Source organism: Chiloscyllium plagiosum, chromosome 23 (genome assembly GCF_004010195.1).
Source record: "Chiloscyllium plagiosum isolate BGI_BamShark_2017 chromosome 23, ASM401019v2, whole genome shotgun sequence".
Lineage (NCBI taxonomy): Eukaryota > Metazoa > Chordata > Chondrichthyes > Orectolobiformes > Hemiscylliidae > Chiloscyllium > Chiloscyllium plagiosum.
The window spans coordinates 9,928,126-9,946,278 of record NC_057732.1 but is presented as its reverse complement, the minus strand read 5'-3'; the positions used below and the strand labels follow the sequence as shown (position 1 = coordinate 9,946,278).

General features: G+C 41.2%; 1 protein-coding gene across 17 annotated transcripts in view; it reads left to right on the top strand.

Moving 5' to 3' along the window:
* The window catches only part of plekha5 (pleckstrin homology domain containing, family A member 5), a 344,620-nt gene that overhangs the window by 191,345 nt on the left and 135,122 nt on the right, over positions 1 to 18,153 (top strand). For all 17 annotated transcript variants that reach the window (XR_006315048.1, XM_043713467.1, XM_043713466.1 and 14 more), the window contains one exon: positions 17,110 to 17,193. Coding sequence is in view for 16 of the 17 variants with exons in the window: in XM_043713467.1 (XP_043569402.1) it covers positions 17,110 to 17,193 (84 nt within the window). In the remaining variant the exon portion in view is untranslated. The remainder of the gene's footprint in view (positions 1 to 17,109; positions 17,194 to 18,153) is intronic.

Here is an 18,153-nt window from a genome sequence, read left to right as displayed (position 1 = left end):
CTAACCTATTGTACTCTGCTACTTTCTCCCCACCCCCACCCTCCTGTCACTTATCTCTCCACGCTTCAGGCTGTCTGCCTGTATTCCTGATGAAGGGCTTTTGCCCGAAACGTCGATTTTACTGCTCCTCGGATGCTGCCTGAACTGCTGTGCTTTTCCAGCACCACTAATCCAGAATCTGGTTTCCAGTATCTGCAGTCATTGTTTTTACCTATCTAATGATTTAAACCCACTAAGCTTTATTTTCAATTTAAAAAAAGCACGGAAAGTTCTACAGATGCTGGAAATCAGAAACAAAACCAGAAATTGCTGGAAAAGGTCAGTAGATCTAGCAGCAGATGTGGAGAGAAATCAGAGTTAGTGTTTTGAGTCCAGTAACTCTTCCTCAGAACTGATGGTAACTAGAAATATGTAGGTTTTTATGCAAAAGATGGGGTTTGGGGGGAGGGGGGGAAGGGGTAAAGGGTACATGATAGGTGAGGTTAGAGACCAAAGAGAGAGAAGGACAATTGGACAGACAAAGAAGTGGATAACGATCAGCCCAGGAGGATGAATAGCTGTTAATGGGGACTATTCGTGGCTAACAATGAGTTGTCTGTAATAACTATGTGATGACTAGACCTGAGTGTGGGGTTTGGGCTGAGGACACAGGAGAATTTCAGGCCTAAAGTTGTTGAATTTGATATTGAGCCCAGAGGGCCATACAGTTCCCAAGTGGAAAATGAGGTACTGGGCTTTGCTGGAGCACTGCAGCATGCTTAAGACAGGCATGTTGGTTTATTTCCAGTCCAGTTACATAAAAGGCAGAAAACATTAAGGGATTAAAAAAAATAAAACTGGCTAGATTACTGGACGTGGTTTTCAATGCATTGTTCCATAGGCATGGATGATTGTTTCTCGGTAGATTTTCTGAAGATGCCGATCAGGGCTACCTTTTCCAATTCACCCTGGTGAAGTCAGTAATACTTAATATCTTTTCTCTGACCTTCCAGTAGCTGATAATGGGAGCTTAGGCAGGGAGTTATCAAATTTCATGTTGTAGCATCAACAGCCAAACTCATTCTCCCAGAAAATAGTCTAAAACCCAATTCAAACTCTGGCCTTTCCCTGTCAGAACATGTCTCCATGAGGTCCCAGTTACTATTCAATCTCTGGCATCTGCTCGAGCATAAGCTGTCTCCCAGACATGCTGGAACCAGTTCCGAGCTACAGACCACGCTAATGGCCAAACATCTATCTTGTTTCAACGTTCTCTTCTGGTGTAAAAAAAAGTCTGTTGAACCTATTGATCAAGAATCAATCTGCAATTAACTTCCAAGTCTATCCTCTTAGACACCAGTTTACTTGGTCTTTATTTTGATACAATCTGCTACTCACAGACCAAAGTCTATCTTCAGTTCATAGTTCTCAATTCATATCTCCAAACCAAAACGGATAAAAGAATAAAATAACACTAATGAAAAGTTATTGATGGTTCTATCATTAGAAATACTTATGTGTCTGTGGTTCATTCATTGATGCATCAACTTGAGCCAGAGCGAAGAAAGATTATTTATGAAACTGACTGAAATACATCAGCAGTATAGAGGTTTGAATTATGTCACCAATATAGGCAATGTTTCAGGTACAACCTAAGTGTATTCAAATGAGTGTAAAAAAGTAGGGGAACCTAAAATTTGGATGACAAAGATGATGGACAATATGATTAAACAAGTATGACATATAACAAATGAGCCTCTGAGCAAAAATGAGAGCACATAAAGAAATGATGATGAAAGTGTGACTGGCAAAGAGAACGTGAAAGTAGAATGCAGTTATTGTCAAAATATATCCAAAAGCCATCTTCTGGTATTTGGGTTGTGATTTGTATTTTAATAACAATCATTTTAGAATTTGGGTTTGAACTCATGGCATGTGGAATTTGGTCTGAAGGGGACCTATTAATTAATTTGCAGATAGTTCCGTAACCATAGGGTTTTCTTTTTAAAAAAAAGGGGTGGGAAAGAGAGAATTCCTGGTGTGCAATGGAGTTTGTTTTCTTTGGGAGAATTTTTATGAGCAAACAGTTATGCATAAGACTCCATGCAAAATGCCAGTAATTTATTCATTTTCTATTGAACAGAGGAACACCCGTAGCTTGGAAAAGGCTTATGAGTTTCAGTTTTGCATGTTTATAAAAGTCTTGGCTGAACTATGTAAAACAGTTGCTTCTCAGAAAGAGAGAGAGTTTAAAAGTAGATTTCCTCATTGTAAGGAGGTTGATTTTAAAGTTCCAGACCAGAAGTGTCTGGCTAAATCCTTGAAGGAATTATTTGAATCTGAGAATATCTAAGCTCAATTCTATGAAGGCTCAATGAAGAGACAGTCAGATTTTTGAGACTGGAGATTGAAGCCACATCTAAGTCAGACCCTTTGGATGAAAGAGAAGTGAATTCCCTCTCTGGTATTTGAGTACTGGAAAGGAATGCTGTTGGGAATAATGTAGTATAAAGAAAGTGAGGACTGCACATGCTGGGGATCAGAGTTGAGAGTATGGTGTTGAAAAGCACAGTAGGTCAGGCAGCATCTGAGGAGCAGGAGTATGAATTTCCTGATGAAGGGCTTATGCCCAAAACGTTGATTCTCCTGCTCCTCAGATGCTGCCTGACCTGCTGTACTTTCCCAGCATCACACTCTCGACAATAATATATTATAGCTTCCTGTCTGTTTCAAAATCTTTAAATGTGTGTCATATATAAATGCTTTGGCTTATTCTATTTTATCCTCATTTGTTTCATAAAATAAACATAAGCTTTATTGTTGGAATCAAATCTGCCGCATCATATACTTGTGTTATAATAGAAAATCACAATGTTAAAGTGGGAAAAGTAGTTCTGGACATACGACAGCTTTGTTGTGATTAGGCTAATGCATGAAATTTGAAGAAGGCTTTGAATATTGCTAAGAGTTTTCTGAAGTAGAAGATATAACATTGGATGACATGAAATCTTTAAGAAAATTAAATTGAATGAGATAGCAGATTGAAGGTAGAAGTAAAAGCCAGAATTTATAAGGATGAAATGCTTCAACTTATTATCCAACATTTAGAATTAGGAGAAAGGAAACCTGAAATTCACCATCACAACTGGATTTAGCTAAAATAGTTAGAAATGAAAACAAGACGACTTAGAGAGAGAAAGAGAAATTAAATGATTTGAATTAGAGCAGAGCAAAGAACAGAGGAAAATGGAAAGTGAGAAAAAAAATCAAGAGGGGAATAGTTTTTCTTTAGTTCGAACTTAAGAGTTATTAAATTGACAAACAAACAAGTTTGCCATGAAGTAGCTTAGAACAAAGAAGAATGGAAGAGGTACCAGTTTTAGAGAACAGATAGATGGGTGCCAAAGTAATAGAGGAAAAGTTAGAATCAAAAATTGATATAAAGAAAGAACATGCTTCACTTGTAATAAGACTAGACAAAGCAAAGTCATTGACTGGAAGTTAAATGGGATCATAACAGTAGTAAGAGGAGAAACATGGCTTGTTTGGGACAAGGTGGGTGACATCCACATCCTGAAGATTGAAAGAGCCCAGCAAGACTCTGGTCTCAATTTATTTGGGTGTTTGCTGAGAGTTTTGCTTCAGTTTAGATTTCGTTTGTAGTGCAGGTCACTGAGAGAAGGTAGACAAAATAAATAATGGGGAAAGTGAGAACTGCAGATGCTGGAGAGCAGAGTCTAGATTGAAGGTCAGGCACAGCAGGTCAGGCAGCATCCGAGGAGCAGGTTGGACCTGCAGTTTAAGGAGACAGAATGCTAAGTGTGTTCACTGCAGTTTAAATTTTGTGAGGAAACTGAAATTGAAAGATTTGTTCAAGTTTGCAGCCATTGGAAAACTTGACAGTGGTCCTCACAGTTATGGACTATAAGAAAGCAAACAGCAGAGTAGGTTGGGCATATCAAGAAAGTAATGAGAATAAAGGCCTGAGACATTGACAGTCAAGAGGCAGAAAACAAAGAATATTGCCTCTGAGAACAGCTAGAACTGAGGAGAATTGAAATAAATTCCAGAGGGTTGAGGCACACTTTGGGTGGTCCCAACAGAAGTCGGTGACTCCAAGATAAGGGAATTATTGGGGAAAGTAAGAAATAAAACTGAATGAATAACATAGGTAAACCATATTTAGTTAATAGTATTTAAGTGATGTAAAATGTAGACTGTCACTATTCATTAACTTAAAAACCTTAGACTTTGGTTTGAGAGAAACAGTTAAAAATGAGCTGGGATTCTTAAAAATGGCTACTGATGTCACCTGAACTGAAAGCTTAAGCACCTAAGCTCAATAGGAATTCATATTGGAATTTCTAAATAACATGGTTGAAGCTGTCCATCAGACCCCTACAAAGTTTATTCAACATTGATCTTAATTTCCAGGAACATATTGCTCAGAATGGGTATGTCACAATGGGACCTTCCAGTGTGCTTGGGAACAAGACTTTTCAACTACAGGTTTTGCTGAAACAAAGACATAATCTGAAATACGTCATGAAAAGAGGATCTTTGAAACCTCTTTTGTATATCAAAGATAACAAAACAATTCAAATTCATTACTGAAACTCTGTTAAAACTGAATTGTCCCCAATTACGCTAACAGACAGTATTCGCACATTGATGCTCACCATCTCAGAGAAGTCATCATTATAGACTTGTATTTTGCTACAGAAAAAAAATCAATACAGTAAAATCAGTAAGTCGCACGAGCAGTTGGAAGAGAACACATAGTGAGACTGTGTGCGCATTTTTGGGAATTTGTAGCACCATGGAAATTCAGTGCAGAGAGGGAGTGGTGCTTTTTATTTTTTTCTGTTTGATAGTAGCGTTTTCTTTTTTTTTAACAGGTTTGTAATCCTATAGTTTTCAGATTGAGTCGAGCAGAGAGAGGAGAGTCCAAGGTTAACAGCAATGGCTTCAGGGTCTGCTGATTGGGAAAACAAATCAAACTGTGACGTCACAGGAAAGTGGTGGGCTGATTGATTCATGTATTTAAAAAGTGTATTTTATGGAAGAAATTATTTGAGAAACAACAAGAATAAGTGAAAGAGCCGATATAGTAAAGGAATATAAGTAAGGGAAGTACCGTTAGTCTAAAGGAAGTAAGTTAATAGTCTTTTTACATAAGCATTATAATTTTTTTAAAAAGCGAGCAACTAAGTGGTTTAACAGAGTCCAAACAGTAGATATGATTTTCCTATCATAGGAGAAACGGGGAAACTTCAGTTGACTCAGTGATCACATAAGCAGGAAGTTGTCGAGTTGCAGCTCCTGGCAATCTGCATTTTGTAGCTAGAGCTGCAGGTGGATTCACTATGGAGCATCAATGATGTTCAATGAGGTGGTTATACCACAGATGAAGACTGAACAGGCAGAAAGAGCATGGATAACCACCAGGCAGTGTAGGGGAATGCAGATGGTGCAGGAGTTCCCTTGGCCATCCTCCTCCTAACAGATATACCTTTTTGGATCCTGGTGGGGGAGATGATTGCAGGGAAAAGCAGGAGCCAACTTCATGACACTATGGGTAGGTCAGCTGCATCAAAGGGAAGAACAGCAGGTATATAGTCATAGGGGATTCAATTCTAAGGGGAGCAATTGGGCATTTCTGTAACTGCAAAATAAACTTCAGGATGGTATGTTGCCTCCAGATTGCCAGGGCCAGGGATGTCAACTAAATGATTTCAGGGCATTCTGAAGGGGAGGCAAATGGTGAGTGACCATGGTACGTATTGTATGAACAACATAAGTAGAAAAAGGATGAGGTTCTACAAGTAAAATTTTAGGGAGCTGGGAAGTAGATTGAAGAACATGACCCTTAATCTAGATATTAAGGTTGGGGGAAGATAGTATGATTTGGCCAGAGTGGACCGGTAGTTGATACTTTGTGTAAATCTGTGTCAGAGCAGTGGGGCACATTCAAGAAGGAAATGGAGAGTACAGGGCCGACATGTTCCAATAAAGATTAAAGATAATCCAGTGAACCTAGATACCGAGGTACATACTGAATTGGATAGATATTAATGCCCCCTTCAATAGGATTAGCGCATAGTTCTCAAGATGTACAAGTTGGTGTGCAACTTTGGGAAAAGGTATCTTGGTACTTAATTTTCCTGCCAAGAGTGTGATGCTGCAAAAGCACAGCCATTAAGGCAGCATCCAAGGAGCAGGAAAATCAACGTTACTGGCAAAAGCCCTTCATCAGGTATGAGGCTGGGAGCCTCAGGGGTGGAGATATAAATGGCAAGGGGGTGGGGCTGGAGAGAAGGTAGCTGTGAGTGCAATAGGTGAATGAAAGTGGCGGTAAAGGTGATAGGTCGGTGGGGAGGGTGGAGCGGATAGGTGGGAAGGAAGATGGTCAGATGGGATGGGTCATGAGGTTGGTGTTGAGCTGGAAGGTTGGAACTGAGGTAAGGAGTGGGGATGGGAAATAAGGAAACTAATGAAATCCACATTGATGCCATTGGGTTGGAGGATCCTGAGGTGGAAGATGAGTTCCTCCAGGCATCGGGTGGTAAGTGGCGATGGAGGAGTCCCAGGACCTGCATATCCTCGGTAGAGTGGGATCGGGAGCTAAGGTGTTTGGCCACAGGCGGTGGGGTTGATTGGTGCGGGTGTCCTGGAGATGTTCTCTGAAGCACTGTGTGAGTAGGCATCCAGTATCCCCAAAGTAGTGGCGACCACATCGGGAGCAACGGATACAGTAAATGACAGTTAATGGATGTGGAAAGCTCCTTTTGGGCCTTGGACGGAGGTGAGAGGGGGTGAGATGTGAGCACAGGTTTTGCAATTCCTGCGGTGGCAGAGGAAGGTGTTGGGAGGGGACGGTGGGTTTTTGGGGGGCTTGCACCTGATGAAGTAGTCACTGAGGGAATGGTCTTTACGGAAAGCGGATAGGGGTGGGGAAGGAAATACATCTCTAGTGGTGGAGTCCGTTTGTCGGTGGTGGAAATGGCCACTGCAGGAATTGCAAAACCTGCACCCACACCTCCCCACTCACCTCCGTCCAAAGACCCAAAGGAGCTTTCCACATCCATTAACTGTCATTTACTGTATCCATTGCTCCTGATGCAGTCTCCTCTACACTGGGGAGACTGGAGCCTATTTGCACAGCGCTTCAGAGAACATCTCCGGGGTACCCGCACAAACCAACCATCTAGCAAAGTTTCACCTGCACTTCCACACGTCATCTACTATATCCGTTACTTCCGATGAGGTCTCCTCTCCTACTCACAGAGCACTTCAGAGAGCATCTCCAGGACACCCACACCCATCAACCCCACCGCCCAGTGGCTGAGTATGTTAACTCTCCATCCCACTCTGCTGAGGACATGCAGGTCCTGGACCTCCTTCATCGCCACTCCCTTACCACCCGCCGCCTAGAGGAGGAAGGCCGGTTTATTTGAAACCAGAAGCTTTCGGAATGACACTCTGTCAGGTGCAGTAAGAGAGGGCACACCGACAGAGTTTATTGGCAGAGAGATCAAAGGACCATTCAATTGGTTTAAGTAAAGTGGACAAACCTAAAATATCTGATGGAGAACTCTATTAGAAAGGCAATGCAAGTTTCGATTGATTAAGTTGCAAATTCAGAATCTGTTTAAAGTCATTGCGATGAGATAATTAAAATTTTTATCAGTGTCTGTCTAACTTTCCAAACCTCAATCAGGAGAGATGTAAAAGGTGACATCTCAGGTCAGACATGGAATTGCAGGTGTGAAGCCTCGTTCAGAATCTGTCTCAGAATTTTAAATCAGGCTGGCCTTGTTGCGAAAGTAGGAATTTGCAAAATGCTACACTGACTGTGACTACAAATTGTGTGTTTTTGAACAAAATTGAATGTATCTGCTTCCGGAACAAGATCAGCCTGATTTAAAACTTGGAAACGGATTCTGAGCGAGGCTTCACACCTGCAGTTCAGTGCCTGACTTGGCCTTTGTATTTCTGCCAGATTAAGGACCATCGCCCCAAAAGCTTGTGATTTCAAATAAACCTGTTAGACTATAATCTGGTGTCGTATAAGTGAACAGACAACAGTCTTTCTTGTGTTTATGTTAGATTCCATTGGTATGATTTAAATTATGAATAATTCTTTATTTGCCACATACTGGGGGAGGGTATTTGTGTAAATGTACTTGTGACTTTACTGATTAATATGAGAACTCAGAATCTGAAGGGTGTTTTTGACCTGGAACATTTTCTGCAAATGTATCAGTCTTGAGTCTTGGTGATGTTTCTGAAGTTAAGGCATCATTAGATTTCCTTGAAAATCAACCTCCATATGACAAATCCTCCAATGTGCTTATTTCAAGATCATCACTACTTAAATAGAGTTCAGAGTCTTAGTTATTGAAATACTTCTCAGGCATTGAAAAGCATGTACTTTGAGGCAAGATATTTGTCATTGATTTCTTTTCTACTTCCACCCTATTGAAATTTGGTACTGCAGCTGATTTAATAGTCTTGTTAAATTAGTCAAATAATTATGAATTACAAACAATGTGCATTCCACAACTTATTACAATCAAAAAATAGTCCTTGTTAAGGATTATGTGAAGACTTTTTTTTTCCAATTACAACCTTGGAAGACGCTGCTTGATCAAAAGGTAACGCTACCGATGAAGTTTCTTTACTTGATGGAATTCTGCAATATCAAAGATTCTTAATTTATCAATGGAGAATTAAAGTTAACATAGTTTGATCCACCAAGGTTGTTAAAGATTTTAAACTGATTTTGACTTGTTTTCTAATTAATAATACTTACAAGGAATTCAGAAATCCTTTAAACAAAAATCATGGGTGGACCTCCGTTAAAGGGTTTTTGCTTTCCTCATGTGGAATAAGCTTAACTCTTGCCTTCAACCTTCATATTTGTAAGCGGGTCATGTCTATGTTTTCAAAAAAGAATGTTTCAGCATGCAAATTAATTTGTTGTGGATTTTATCATCTTTTAACGCTTCATATAAAAATAATAAATTGGACAAGCAATGCCTTCACAACTAAAAGATTATTAGAATATTAATACAGGCTATGGTTTTCTATTTTACCACTAAGCAGAATGTAAGTAATTTTTAGAAATATTTGATTGGATCTGATTGTATTTTGAGAAAGGGAATGTGCTTTGAAGGAATTCATGAAGGTTTGAACCATGTTTCATAATTTATATTTCGACTATGAACTGCAGTTGTTGTGCAAAACATGCTGTTAAAAATGAAATGTGTGCGGGCTTTAGCCTATAAATTATTCTTTGCTTGAATGATTAATGTGTAACAAAGTGAAGGCAAATGTGTTGTGCCGGTTAATGTTTGGCAATTGAATCACCTACAAAGGACTTCCAAAATAAAAAGTGCTTCATCCTGGCAGTTTGCTTTATTTAGATTGTAGAAATTGACGTTCTGTTACATTGTAGAATGTGCGTTTCTACAATGACTGTAACAAGGTTATTCTTCGCAATTTAGCTTATAAACATGATCAACAACTGTTCAGTCAACAGAGAATAGTGTGGTAACCAAGTGCTTGCATTCACTTAATATAGTAAACTTCACTATGCTGTTCAAATAATGAGTGCACAAAAACTAAATTTGATATTGTAACCTGGGTTAAAGGCTTAAAAGCAAATGAATAGATAAACTATCTTTATACTGTTCTTGTTCATAGTAAACACACACAACGAACATTATTTCCGATTTTTAGCGTCCGTAGTTTTTTTTTGTTGAATATGGAGTTTGTCTGTGCAACTGCAAACTATTAACTTTTTTCAGGGGGAGTGTGGCAGGAAGTATTTTACTCTGGGCGCGGAGAGCAGTAGAAGAAAATAATTTAACATAGTGCCTTAAACACCTCGGAATTTTCCTGGGTTTTGTGACCAATGAAGTACTTTTGAAGAGTAGTCACTGATGTGGTGTAGGAAATGAAAGCTCCCACAAACCGTACTCATCAGATAATCTATTTTAGTGTTATGGAGTGGATGTGATGTAGACAACATTGGCTGAGTCACATTAGTGTCTGCCATGTGCTTGGTGAATGGTATTCCCATGTGTGATGGTAGTATCCATTTTGTTGATCTAACATGTATTGCAGAGGTTGCTATGGCTGATTACTGAAAACAACCACTGGAGATCTCAGTGGGTCAGGTAGTATTGATGGAGAGAGAGCAAACTAATGTTTCGAGTCTCGATGACTCTTCATCAGACCTAACGTCAAGTTTGGAGGTGACAGCATTTATGTAATAGTGGGGGTGAGGGGAAAACAGAGAGGGAAAGAGAAAGAGAGATGGAGTTCACAGTGATGGGGGAGAAAGGATGATGATAGTTCAAATTTTTTTTTAGATTAGATTACATTACAGTGTAGAAACAGGCCTTTCGACCCAACAAGTCCACACCGACCCGCCGAAGCGAAACCCACCCATACCCCTACATTTACCCCTTACCTAACACTACGGGCAATTTAGCATGGCCAATTCACCTGACCCTGCACATCTTTGGACTGTGGGAGGAAACCGGAGCACCCGGAGGAAACCCACGCAGACACTGGGAGAACGTGCAAACTCCACATAGTCAGTCGCCTGAGGCGGGAATTGAACCCGGGTCTCAGGCGCTGTGAGGCAGCAGTGCTAACCACTGTGCCACCGTGCCGCCCACTAATTAGGTGATTGGAATGTAGGAATGGCATGATAATGGTGTGTCTAACTGTCAGAGTTGAAAGAACAAACAGTCCCACTGGGGTGTGGGGAGATTGTACAATTTCTTATTGTTAGATGAAACCTTTGAGGCACTAACTGTGATTGACCCACAACACTGGTAAGGAGGGAATTCCAGGAGTTTGAGCCAACAACTATGAAGGAACGGCAGTATATTTCCAAGTCAGGATGGTGAGTGGCTTGGAGGGGAAACTTGCAGGTGGTGGTGTTCCCAAGTACCTGCTGCCCTTGCCCTTCTAGGTAGAAGTGGTTGTGGGGTTGGAAGGTGCTGTCTAAAGATCTTTGGTGAATTTCTGCAATGCATCTTGTAGATAGTACACACTGCTGCTACTGAGTGCTCGTGATGGAGGGATTGAATGTCTGTAGCTGTGGTGCCAATCAAATGGGTTGCTTTGTCCTGGAAGATGTCAAGCTTCTTAAGTGTAGTTGGAGCTGCACCCATCCAGGCAAATGGGGAGTATTTCATCACTCTCCTGGCTTGTGCCTTGTAGATGGCGAATAGACTTTGGGGTGTCAGGAGGTGAGTTATTTGCAGCAGTATCTGTAGTTTACCTGGTGAGTCCAGTTGAGTTTCTGGTCAATAGTAACCCCAAGAATGTTGACAGTGGGGGATTCAGTCACGCTAATACCGTTGAATGTCAAGGGGCGGTGGTTACATTGTCTCTTATTGGTGATGGTCATTGTCTGGCATTTGTGTGGCGCGAATGCTGATTGCCATTTGTTGGCCCAACCTTGGATATTGTTCAGATCATGTTGCATTTGAGCACGGACTCCTTCAGTATCTGAGGAGTCTCGAATGGTGCTAAACACTGTGCAATCATCGGCGAACAACCGCACTTCTAACTTTACAACTTAGGGATGGTCATTGATGAAGTAGCTGAAGGTTCTTGGGCTTAGGACACTACCTTGAGGGACTCCTGCAGAAGCGTCCTCGAGCTGAGATGACTGACCCTCCACAACCACAAGCATCTTCCTTATTGCCAGGTATGACTTTACCAGCAGAGTGTTTGCCCCAATTCAGCTCTTTTGTCCCATGTTTGTACCAAGGCTGTAATGAATCAAGAGCTGAGTGACCCTGACAAAACCCAAGCTGGGCATCTCTGAGCAGGTGCTGCTTGCTAGCACTGTTGATGACCCCTTGCATCACTTTGCTGATGGTGAAGAGTAGACTGATTGGGCAGTAATTAGTCAGGTTGGATTTGTCCTACTTTTTGTGTACAGGACATACCTGGGCAATTTTCCACATTGTCAGGTAGAAGCCAGTGTTGTAACTGTACTGGAAGAGCTTGGCTAGGGAAGCGGCAAGTTCGAGAGCAAGCATCTTCAGTACTATTGCTGGAATGTTATCAGAACTCATTGCCTCCAGCTGTTTCTTGATATCACGTGGAGTGAATTGAGTTGGCTGGAGACTGGTATCTGTGATGCTGGGGACCACTGGAGGATCTTGAGATGGATTATCCACATGGCATTTCTGACTGAAGATTGTTACGAATACATCAGCCTTATCTCTTGCACTGATGTACTGGACTCCTCCATCATTGAGGGTGGGAATATTTGTGGAGCTACCTCCTCCAGTGAGTTGTTTAATTGTCTAACACCATTCAAGACTGGATGTGGAAAGACTGCAGAGCTTAGATCTGATCTGTTGGTTGTGGTATCACTTAGCTCAACAAGTAGTCCTGTTTGGTCGCTTCACCAGGTTGATACCTCATTTTTATATGTGCCCGATGCTGCTCCTAGCATGCCCTCCTGTACTCTCCATTGAACCAGGGTTGATCTCCTGGCTTGATGTAATAGATAAGTGGGTGACATGCCAGGCCATGAGGTTTCACATTGTGCTGGAGTACAGTTCTGCTGCTGTTGGCCCACAGTGCCTCATGGATGCCCACTCTTGAGTTGCTAGATCGTTTCAAAGTCTGTCCCACTTAACACAGTGATAGTGCTATAGAACACGATGGAGGTTATTCTCAATGTGAAGGTGGGTCTTCATCTCCACAAGGACAGTGTAGTGGTCACTTTTATCTATACTGTCATGGACAGATGCTTCTGCAGCCAGCAGATTAGTAAGGATGAGGTCAAGTATGTTTTTTCCTCTTGTTCGTTCCTTCACCATCTGCTGCAGACCCAGTCCAGTAGTTATATCCCTTAGGACTCGACCAGCTCGATCATTAATGCTACTGCCGAGCCACTCTTGGTAGTAAACATTGAAATCCCCCACCCACAGTACATTTTGCACTCTTGCCACCCTCAGTGCTTCCTCCAAGTGTTGCTCAACATGGAGGAGTACTGATTCATCAGTCAAAGGAGGATGATATATGGTAATCAGTAAGAGGTTTCCTTGCCCGTGTTTAACCTAAAGCCTTGAGACTTCATGGAGTCTGGAGTGTATGTCGAGGACTCCCAGGGCAACTGCCTCTTGTCTGTATACCACTGTGCCACCACCTCTGCTGGATCTTTCCTGTTGGTGGGACAGGACATATCCAGGGATGGTAATGATGCTATCTGAGGTGTTATTTGTAAGGTATGATTTTGTAAGAATGGCTGTTGCTTGACTAGTCTGTGAGACAGGTCTCCCAGTTTTGGCACTAGCCCCCAGATGTTGATAAAGAGGATTTTGCATGGTTGACAGGGCTGTTTGTGTTTTAGCCGTTGTCTTTCCCAGTTCCAAGGTCAATACCAGGTGGTCCGTCTGGTTTTGTTTATTTGTTGTGATGTTCTAGCAATCAATACAACTGAGTGGTTTGCTAGGCCATTTCAGAGGGCAGTTGAGAGTCAACCACATTGCTGTGGCTCTGGAATCACATGTAGGTCAGACCAGGTAAGGATGGCATATTTCCTTCCCTAAAGGACATCAGTGAACCAGACACGTTTTTCCAACAATTGACAATTATTTCATGGTCATCAGTTGACTCTTAATTCCAGATTTTTATTATTTATATATATATCACTACACTTAGTGACACAGATTAACATAACAGCAAAGAAACACACCAGGCATGAGGTTTTGTATTTAGAGGGAGAAAAATTATAAATTAACTACGGTAAACTTCTAATCGAGGCTTAGTTAAACCATATTTGAAACTGAAGAATGATCACTGGACTCAATGTTAACTCTGTTTTCTCTCCACAGCTGCTGCCAGAACTGTTAAGTTTCTCAAACAATTTCTATTTTTGTTTTAAATTATTACTTTGTGTTTATTTTACTGAGAATTATACAAGAATATCCCAGAAGTAGAGATGCAAGTGGCTAAGGAAAACGAGACGCTATTAAGAAGGTTGAACTAGAGAAATTATAGGGTTGAAAATTGATAACTCTAAGATCCGATTGTCTACATCCCAGAGTGTTGAAGGAGGTAGCTATAGAGATCACTCATGCATTTATTATCTTCCAGCATTCTTAGATTCTGGGATGATTCCTGCACATTGGAAAGTAACAAATGTCAAGTCACCATTTAAGAAGGGAGCAAGAGAGAAAACCGGGAACTACAGACCTACCAGCCTTTTATCAGTAGCAGGGAAAATTCTGGAATTTAGTATAAAGATGAGTGGGCATCCATGAGGCACTGTGGGCTATCAACAGCAGCAGAATTGTACTCCAGCACAGTGTACATCCTCATGGCCTGGCATGTCACCCACTTATCTATTACATATAGTTGATTTTGATCTGATTAGGCCGAGACAGCATACATTGTATTTGATGAACTTTTTGGAGTCGATTGAAGATGTTACTAACAACGCTGATAAAGAAGAGCCAGGAGAATGTGGTATACTTATATTTTCAGAAGGCTTTTGGTTAAGCCCCCAAAAAGGAGGCTTGATAGTAAGATTAGGAAAGGAAGTAACTTGATGGCATGATTAATGATTAGCTAATATATTGAAAACAGAGTAAGAATAAGTGGTTCATTCTTGCATTGAAAGGCTGCAACTAGTGGGTACTGCAAGAATCAGTACTTGGACCCCAGATGTTTACAATAAAAATCTATGATTTGGAGGTTGGGATCAAATATAATATTTCTAAGTTTTGGGTGGATACATAGCTAACTGGTGTGTATTGAGAGGAGGACATAAAACAGCTTCAGGAAGATTTGCACAGGCTCATTGAGTGGACAAGAACATGGCAGATGAAAAATAATGTGTAAACATGTGATGTTATCCACTTTTGTGTGAGGAACACTTGTGCACAGTATTGCTTAAATGGTAAGAAAATGTAAATGTGCAAAAGGGACTAAGGTAATCTTGATGATAAGTCACTGAATGCTATTATCAAGTGCAGCAACCTATTAGGAAAGCTCAAATTACTGCAGATGCTGGAATCTGTACTGAAAACAACAAATGCTAGAGAGTAAGCTAATGTTTCAAATCTAGATGACACTTCATCAGATCTGAAGAGTCATCTAGACTTGAAACATTAGCTTGCTGTTTCTGCAGGGATGGTGTCTGACCCTCTGTGATTGCTAGCATTTGTTGTTATAGGTATTAGGAAGGCTAATGGAGTAATTTCTCTTTATTGAAAGAGGATTTAGGGTATTAGAGTCAGAGATATATACAGCATGGAAACAGACCCTTGAGATTAGATTAGATTAGATTAGATGAGATTAGATTATATTACATTACAGTGTGGAAACAGGCCCTTCGGCCCAACAAATCCACACCGACCCGCCGAAGCGAAACCCACCCATACATTTACCCCTTACCTAACACTATGGGCAATTTAGTCTGGCCAATTCACCTGACCCTGCACATCTTTGGACTGTGGGAGGAAACCGGAGCACCCGGAGGAAACCCACACGGACACGGGGAGAACGTGCAAACTCCACACAGTCAGTCGCCTGAGGCGGGAACTGAACCCGTGTCCCTGGCGCTGTGAGGCAGCAGTGCTAACCACTGTGCCACCGTGCCGCCCCAGTCCAACTTGTCCATGACAATCAGATATACTACATTAATCTAGTCCCATTTGCCGGCATTTGATGCATACTCCTCTAAACCCCTCCTATTCACATACCCATCCAGATGCCTTTTAAATGTTGTAATTGTACCAGCCTCCACTACTTCCTCTGGTAGCTCATTCCATACAGGCACCACCCTCTGCGTGAAAAAATTGCCCCTTAGGTCTCTCTTAAATTTTTCCCCTCTCAGTCTAAGCCTGTTCCCTCTATTCCTGGACTCCCCCACCCAAGGGAAAAAAACCTAGTTGATGCCCCTCATGATTTTATAAACCTCAGCCTCCGACACTGCAGGGAATACAGCCCCAATCTATTCAGCCTCTCCCTGGAGCTCAAATCCTCTAACCTTGGCAACATTCTTGTAAATCTTATCTGAACACTTCCAAGTTTCACAACATCCTTCCAATAATAGGGAGGTCAGAATTGCATACAATATTCCAAAAGTGGCCCAACTAATGTCCTATACAGCTGCAACGTGACCTCCCAACTCTTATGCTCAATGCTTTTATCATTAAAGGAAAGCATACCAAACGCTGCCTTCATTATCCTATCTACCTGCAACTCCACTTTCAAGGAACTATGAACCTGCACTCCAAGATGTCTGTACAGCAAAACCCCCAAGGATCTTACCTGAGTACAGGAATAATGAAGTCTTGCTTCATTTGCGCAAGAGTATAGTTATACCAAATGTAAAGTGGTGTATGCAGTTTTGTTTATTATCTCATGATGATATTGCCATTGAGGGCGGCACATTACTGTAAAAAATGCACAGGATTTAGCAAAAAGGTTCAATGCTTGTAACCGTACATCTTTTTTCCCAACTTTGGGTGGCTGTTGGCTTGAAGTGCAAAAGATTATCTTTGTTCTTGGAATCAAAAATAGAAATGCTAGAATCACAGATCATTCACTATCCATGAAGAGGGTAGAGAAGCTGACACATCAACTGGTAGACCCTATTTCAGGGCTGTTCGATTGAGGAATCAAAACATTAGCTTATTTGTTCTCATAATTGGCATTGGCTGTTTAAAGCATTTTCTGACTGCAGAGTTTTTTCCTTTGAATAATAGGCATTAGTAATTTATTTGATTTGAGATGATAGTATGAAGTCATTTGAGATAATTCAAATTTGAAAGAGAAAGTTGGATACTGAGCCGCCTTGTTCCTATGTCTAGCATGACCCAAGCTTGTTCAGATTGTGCTAACTACAGAAATTCACCATAGCCAGTCAATTTAATGGAAATTCAAACAACGTATGTCCATTATTTAAGGATAAAAGATGATTGCAAAATAGAAAGTCAACCAATTTCTCATTTGAAATTGTGTCCATTAGTACATGATGCAAAATGAATTGATTAGGTTATCTTGATAATTGAGAAATAACGATTAAGGTATTGAAATCACAAATTGAGATCTTTTTCATTTTCTTCTTCCCTGCAGTCATAATGAGTGGAAGGTAACCTGCAAGCATCCGGTGACAGGACATACATCCCAAGAAAACTGTATCTTTGTAATGAATGACGAGTAAGTTTTTTTAAGCCTGATTTATTCAAGCAGATAATGACTGTAAAGCAATAATTGAAATAATTATAAGACCATAAGACATAGAAGCAAAAATTAGGCCAATCAGCCCATTGAGTCTCTTCTGCCATTCAATCATGGCTGATAAGTTTCTCAGCTGAAAATGTGTTGCTGGAAAAACGCAGCAGGTCAGGCAGCAGGTCAGGCAGCATCCAAGGAGCAGGAGAATCGACGTTTCGGGCATAAGCCCTTCTCCAGGGCTCATGCCCGAAACGTCGATTCTCCTGCTCCTTGGATGCTGCCTGACCTGCTGCACTTTTCCAGCAACACATTTTCAGCTCTGATCTCCAGCATCTGCAGTCCTCACTTTCTCCTCCCTGATAAGTTTCTCAACCTCATTTCCCCACTTCCTCCCCGTAACCCTTGCTCCCCTTGACAATCAAGAACCTATCTACTTAAATGTATGCAATGGCCTACCTCCACAGCCTTCTGTGGCAATGAAATCATAGATTCACCACTCTCTGGCTGAAGAAATTTCTCCTTATCTCCGTTCTAAATGGTCTTCCCTTTACTCTAAGGATGTGCCCTCAGGTCTTAGTCTCTCCTACCAATCGAAACGTCTTCGCCTCATCCACTCTGTCCAGGCCATTCAGTACTTTGTAAGTTTCAATTAAATCCCCCCCTTTCTTTAAAAACTCCATAGTGTATAAAGCCAGAGTCCTCAAACATTCCTGATATGTTAAGCTTTTCATTGCTGGGACCATTCTTGTGAACCTCCTCTGAACACACTCCTTCCTGAGATAGGGGGCCCAAAACTGCACACAATATTCCAAATATGGTCTGACCAGAGCCTTCTAGAGCCTCAGAAGTATATTTATATTCAAGTGCTCTCAAAATAAATGCCATTGTTGTATTTGCCTTCCTAACTACTGACCCAACCTGCAAGTTTACCCTGCGAGAAAT